This window comes from Mrakia frigida, assembly GCF_051309035.1.
Source record: "Mrakia frigida strain ATCC 22029 unplaced genomic scaffold BDY24scaffold_3, whole genome shotgun sequence".
NCBI classification, from domain to species: Eukaryota; Fungi; Basidiomycota; class Tremellomycetes; order Cystofilobasidiales; family Mrakiaceae; genus Mrakia; species Mrakia frigida.
This window is the reverse complement of record NW_027481278.1, coordinates 251,536-257,642: the sequence shown is the minus strand read 5'-3', so window position 1 is coordinate 257,642 and position 6,107 is coordinate 251,536. Positions and strand designations below refer to the sequence as shown.

The window sequence follows — 6,107 nt, the reverse complement described above, 5'->3', positions numbered from 1 at the left end:
AGGGACTCTCGCTGCTGGTGAGGGAGTGTACATGCATGAGGGATACCTGCCTCGTAATATACAAACTCGAGCTGACTTGAGTTTTCTTCCCTTCTTTTCCTCTCGCAGAAAATTCCCACCTCCTCGCTCTTCAGCCCGTTCGCATGCGAGGAGGAATTTTGACCTCGTAGGCTGGGACTCTCGGTGAGTCTTGTATTGATTTCTGTAGGCTACATATGGGTGGTGGTCGGAGGGGAGGAGGAGTAGAACTGGCGAGTTTAACGTGAGGGAGGGAGGGAGGGTAGAACGAAGCTGAGTGAGAGTATTTGAGACTGACGGACGTCCTTCCTTGTTCCCTTCCCGCGTCGTTTTGAACAGCTGGGTTCATCGGTGAGTTCTTTTGGTTCATTTTGGCTGGAGATGGGTGGCTGTAGAAGGAGTGGGAGCGGGAGTGGGAGATGAAGGAGAAAACCGCAAAGCTCTCGACGCACGCTGACTCTCTTCTTTTCCCTTTGCTGTCGCTCTCTCACTCTCGTCCCCGACCACCGCTATCCTCCACAGCACGACATACCTTTCCCATCGACCTCACCAGTCATCTCCCTCCTTCCCTCCCTCCCACGGGTCTCGTCGCTCTCAGCCCGCTCTCCGTCTTTGAGGCTCGTTCGTTTTCGTCTCTCCTCTCTACTTCGATCCGTAGAGCCACTTGCTGACCTCGCCTTTCTCACTTTCATTCGTTCCTCTCAGTTTGGCTTCGAGTTTGCAGCATCTGCTGGGAGATCGAAGCTTCGCTCATCCTTCAGCGTTGGGACGCGTCGCCTCCCTCCGTTCCTCCTCTGTCTCTCGTTTCTCGTGCTCTGGTTTCTTTCGTTGGTCTCTATTTTACACAAGTACACTCCGGAGTAATTTACTTTCGCTCTCTCCCTCACGGACTCTACACCCTCTCCGTACCCTTCGTTTTGCCGACGCGTCTCGTTTCACCTCTCGCTCCTCGTCGCTTTTACCTTCTCGTCCCGACTTTTTTTTTGCCTTTCGGTGTCAGCTAGATGGATGTTGTGCATCCACCAGACGCTTGTTCGTCTCAACCTTGCCCGTGGTGAAAGGAGGAGGAGGGAGAGGGGGGAGGCGGAAGGTTGGGGTTCAGAAAAGTTTGGAGGTGGATGAAGAAGAAGAGGAGAGCGAGAAAGGCGGGGGGCGTCTGGAAAGGCGACTGGGGAGGCGACAGTGGGGGTCGAGAAGGGTCCTGATCGATGGAGGTGGCTCAAAAAGAAAGAAGTCCCCGGGTGCTTGACGCGTCGAGAGTTTGTTTTGAATAGACTTCCTTCGCCGTTTTTGCTAGATGTCTTACTTAGAACTAATCTCGATGCAGGTACGATAAAGCCTGAGGAGACGCGTGTTCCTGTCGGCCTGCTGAAAAGGAGGAGAGAAGTGTTTCTCGAGCTGAGCCGCACACGAGCTCAACATTCTGTCCTTCCTCCCGTCGCTTCTCTTTCGAACGAGGGTTTTCTTCCGATGAAAAGCTAGGAGACAGGACAAGAGCATTCAAAAAGGTAGCGTTCTATACATCACGAAGGGAGAAAGCAGGAGTGCTTAGAAACAAACCGAGTCAAAACGAGTCACTGCCTTCGCGTCGAAAGATGAGTCAAAACGAGTCGATAAACTCCAGGAGAGATCGGAACTATACTACTGGAAGAGACTGTTTACATACCTGAGCAGTGTCCGTGCCCGAGAAACCTACTGCCGAGCGAGAGGACCAGAAACCGAGATCCGAGAAGGAGAGGCGAGAGCGACGCGCCGACGCGTCTGAGACGAGAACGGGGAAGCGGACACGGCGGATTCCTCTTAGCTCTGCACCTTAGCTTCGGTCTATCCTGCATCTAGTCAGGGATGGACAGACAAAAGAAGATAACATCAAATAGGGAAAGCTAGTACCACCGAAAATCAAAACGAGACGCAGCAAGATTACAAAAAACAAAGACGAGACCTCTCCCATCCATCGCTCAACCAACCCTCTTCCCTCCTCGACCCCCTCGACCTCTCAACCCCGCAGCCATAGCAGAAACCTTCGCCGCCGACCCATTCGGCCTCCCAGGTCTCGCATCAATCCCAACCCTCTTCTTCTCTCCCTCCCGACTCACGTAATCCCTAAACTCGTACGAAATGCAGAGGAAGAGAAGACTCTTCTTCACGTCCTTCTCCTTCATCTTCCCCAAAGGAACACCTCCAGGAATCTTCCTATTCCTCTGCAACGATCCCCCAGCACCCGCCATCCTCTCCAACACCGCCAGAGCAGCCAGATCCCTCCCCAACGTCTGCCTCTCCATCCCCCCGAGGAAAGCGTTGACCTCTGGAGAGAAACCCTTTCGGTGTTCATCCCAAGCGTCCACCACCTCCTGCTTCCTCCCTTCCGTCTCCTTCGCCAAGGCTCGAGCTTCCAACTTGGTCGAAGGCAACGGGCCGAGGAGACCGATGCTCTCGAACAAGCTGAACGCTTCCTCGTCGTCGTCTCCTCGCCCTTCCTCCCCTTCATCGTCCTCGGAGATGGGCAGGTTGAAGCAGGAGAGCCACTCCTCAGGGGGCTTGGAGGAGGAGAGGTCGGGTTGGACGAGTGAAGCAACGGCGTTGAGTTGGGTGAGGGAGGAGGAAGGAGCGTTGAGTGGGACCGAGGACGAGGAGGAGGATCGTGAAGGTTGGGCGTTGAAAGAGGTAGGAGACGTGCGAGAGGTGGAAGAAGAGGCCGAGGGTTGAAAGGAGGAGGAAGTGGAGGAAGGTAGCCATGAAGGAAGCGTCCCGTCGAGCTCGATGATCCGGACGAAAGATTGAGTGGCCATGGCCTGTTGGTGCCTGACGATGACCGGGTTGAGGAGCTGTGAGTAGGTCTGGAGCTCTTCGGCTCGGGCGGTGAAGGCGAGGCTGGTGATCCCGCTCCTCGCGTCGAAGTGAAGGATGTGAACGACGGCTTGAGGATGGATCAGACCTTCTCCGACGCCGACTTCTTTGGCGAGGTGTTGGATGGAGAGGTAGCCTAGAACGGAGGGAAAAGGCAGAAGAGTCAGCAAGGGCGAGGAGACATGTAAAGGAAAGAAGAATAGCTCACCCGAATCACCGAGCCAGAAGAACTCTCGAAGGTGGTTGGAGAAGGAACGGAAGGCGGCGAGGTCGCTCCCCTTGAGGACTCTCTTCCTCCTGTTGAAGAACAGATAATTACGTCAGGTTCGAAGATTGGAAACGTTGGAAATTGGAAACGTTGGAAAGGGAGCGAAGAAGAGATGACTCACGACTTGAACTTCTCGAGCGTGTGGTTGTGACTCCCTTCCAAAAACGTGCTGAACACAACAACGCCCTTCTCCTCCTTGTGAACCTCTTCGATGACGCATCGAGCTTGAGCGACGGAAGCGATGGGGTGGAGGAAGTAGAACTCGTCGAGGTCGTAGAGCGCGCTGTAGTGTCTCTGCGAAGGGAAAGAAAGGGCGAGAAGGAGAGAAACGAGTGTCAGCCAACTCTGTAAACTCGAGAATCTTTCTGCCAAACTCAACTCAACTCACCCCAGACATCCTCTTCTGCAATCCCGAGAAGACGAACCCATCGACGGACGAATGCGTCTTTCCCTCCCTCACGTCCTCCTCGTCTCGCTCATTCGAGAGCCTCATTCGGCTGATGTCTGGAAGGAACAGTGAAGAAGAAGGAGTCAGCCTCAGCAACAGATGAGTTATTCCTCCTTTGGGAAGCAGCAAGAACGGTGGTCACTCACACCTCTCTCCAGCATCGACGAAGCTTTGATGGACGTTGGAGAAGCCAGACTTGACGGATCGTTCGAGTTTGAAGGCTGAGTGGAGTTCCTTGGCTTTGAGTAACTGCATGATTAAAGGAATACGTTGAATGAAGGTCAGACTTCCCTTCAACGATCTCGAGCATCTCTCACTCAGCCCACCTCGACCTCCGAGAAAGCCTGAAGCACGAGCCGACGCGACGAATCACTCACCGAGCACACCAGTTCAGTCTTCCCTCTCGAGCTTCCTCCCTTCTTGAAACCAGAAACATCATTCCCAGCGGATCCCATGGTGGTAGAGGCTGAGTAGGGACCGAATCCGGTGTAGGGGAGGTGAGCGGAAGGTTCGACGTCCTGCAAGAAGCGAGCGAGAGAGAAAGAAGTCAATTCAGCTCCGAGAGTCAAGGTACGTAACAAGATAGAGGCTCAAGATGTGCAGCTGCAGCATGCCAGTCGAGGTATCGTAGGAAAATGAAAAGAGAGAGCTACTTACCGACATCGCAGAAAACGAACTCCTCCTCGAACTACCCCAACCCTCTCCACTCGAACCCTCACCCCTACCCTTCCCCTTCCCAACAGCACCCAATCCACCCACCCAGCCTCCCCCCGAGTCCATATCCGTATCCGAAGGCGTAGGTCTTCCTTTCTCAAGATCTCCGTGCTGGGTTCAGGTTCGGAGTGGACGAAAGACGAAGGGAGGATTTGAGAACGAGGGATGAGTCAAGCGCCGTTGAGTAGAGAGAGGAGAGCGAGGGATGGTAGTAATCCGGAGGTAAGGAAGCGAATGCGAAGTGGGGAAGGGAATAGGTGGAAGGGGGAGCGCGTTGAAAGGAAGATAAGCCAGAGGAGGGGAGGAGAGAGAGAGAAGAAGGGTCAGCGACCGAGTGAAGAAGAGGGAAGCCTCGTGTCGGAGGAGGGGAAGAAGGCAGGCTTGGAGCTCCAATTCCATCAGATGGACTTGTGCTGGATGAGATGCGAGAGGAATGAAAGTCGGAGATGGATTGGAGAAAGGGAGGGAGGCAAGGATGGAGGGAAGACTCGGTTGAGAGGAAGGAGAGGAGATTCTCGAGCTCACCAAAGCAGAAGAGAGATCACTCCCACCAGCAGCTCCCATTTTCGATGTAGATGCATCCTCCATGTCCTGCTTCCACGAAACAAAGAGCAGAGGAAGGAAACAGGTCAGCTCGCTCTCCTTTCTAGCCAGGAAGGAGACGGAAGGGAGGTGGAGCGGTGGACGCACGGTAGCCTCTCCATCTGTTTTCTCCTTCGTAGGCCTTCGTTTGAAGAAGTCTGAAGGTTTCGTTGCCATAGGTGAGAAGTGGAAGAGAAATCTCGGTGATGGTGAGTGGTAGTTGGCTGAAAGAAGAGGAAGGGTTGGGAGAGAGGAGGGGAGGCGGAGGTCAGGACGACTCGTGATTTCCCACGAGAGACGCGACTGCTCTTTCAAGGAATACCAAAATAGGAAGAGATAACTTACAAGCTATTATATGCGACGGATAACTCTAATCGTGAGCCAGAGATACTGAGCTCACTCGAGGCCACTGAAGATAGTGGGGGAAAAAGAAGAGGGTCAGTGAGGAGAGGAGAAGCGGAAGGAGGTCAGCTCGACTCACGTTTGAATCTAGATCCCAGGTAGAACCAAGTATCGATGAAGAGAGATCTCTTCGGCAGCATGTCTCTCGATCCTCTGTAAACGAAGGGAGGGAGTTCGAGGTCAGGGCCGAGGAGTCTCTTCGAACAGTCTCTTCGAACGAAGCTGACCAGGACTAGAGGGTCCCTCGTTTCAACGGGAAGAAACTTACAGAGCTGGCCAGAGCGTAGACCAGTGAGCTGAGAGCTTCAGGCCTTCCATACCTAATAAAAAGGAAGATTTAATCCAGAGGAAAGAAGGAGAATGAGTCAGCGACGACCTTCGTCCTTCGCTCAGCCTCATCGAGGCTAAAAATCAAAAATCCATACTCTGCACGAACTCACTGATATCTCCAGCACAACAAACGGTCGAAGTGGAAGAGGAGGACCTCCCATCTCAAGAGCTGACACCTGAGGTCTCTTGTGAGGTCCGGCGAAGAAGGTGAGAGGAGGTGAAAAAAGGAAGGAGGGTGAACGAAGAAAGGAGGGAGAGGGTCTGCTGGGGAGATGTAGGAGAAGCCGGAGGAGGAGCCAAGATGGTAGGTGTGGTGGGGAGGGGAGAAGTCAATGGGCTATCGCGTTGGGTGTGAGGGGAAGGGAGGGAGAGTCGATTGTGGTGAGAGTTAGGAAGGAAACGAAGGAAGGACGGAGGAACAGTCGTCCCACCTTCGCTCGATTTCAAGATCTGAATCACTCGTCGATTCAATCGGGGAAAAATCTTCAGCTCGCTAGG

The 6,107-nt window shown here is 53.7% G+C and overlaps 1 protein-coding gene across 1 annotated transcript; it reads right to left on the bottom strand.

Moving 5' to 3' along the window:
- Positions 1-3,487: 3,487 nt before the first annotated feature.
- Positions 3,488-5,976, bottom strand: BDY24DRAFT_156737 (uncharacterized protein). The gene is made up of 10 exons (XM_076636153.1): positions 5,720-5,976; positions 5,548-5,599; positions 5,359-5,432; positions 5,278-5,286; positions 4,986-5,035; positions 4,821-4,886; positions 4,239-4,406; positions 3,959-4,099; positions 3,728-3,820; positions 3,488-3,637 (listed from the first exon to the last, which is right to left on the bottom strand). The coding sequence occupies exons 2-10, from the start codon at positions 5,595-5,597 to the stop codon at positions 3,623-3,625; spliced, it is 666 nt and encodes a 221-aa protein (XP_076500213.1). The 5' UTR covers positions 5,598-5,599; positions 5,720-5,976; the 3' UTR covers positions 3,488-3,622.
- Positions 5,977-6,107: the final 131 nt, after the last annotated feature.

Bases quoted from the DNA above. Each gene is read 5' to 3' on its own strand.
- BDY24DRAFT_156737 (XM_076636153.1), bottom strand. From the start codon at position 5,597: ATGGAAGGCCTGAAGCTCTCAGCTCACTGGTCTACGCTCTGGCCAGCT. The intron at 4,407-4,820 runs GTGAGCTCGAGA...ACCTGAACCCAG, and splicing joins GTGATCTCTCTTCTGCTTTG to CACGGAGATCTTGAGAAAGG. The intron at 3,821-3,958 runs GTGAGTGATTCG...AGTTACTCAAAG, and splicing joins AGACTGAACTGGTGTGCTCG to CCAAGGAACTCCACTCAGCC.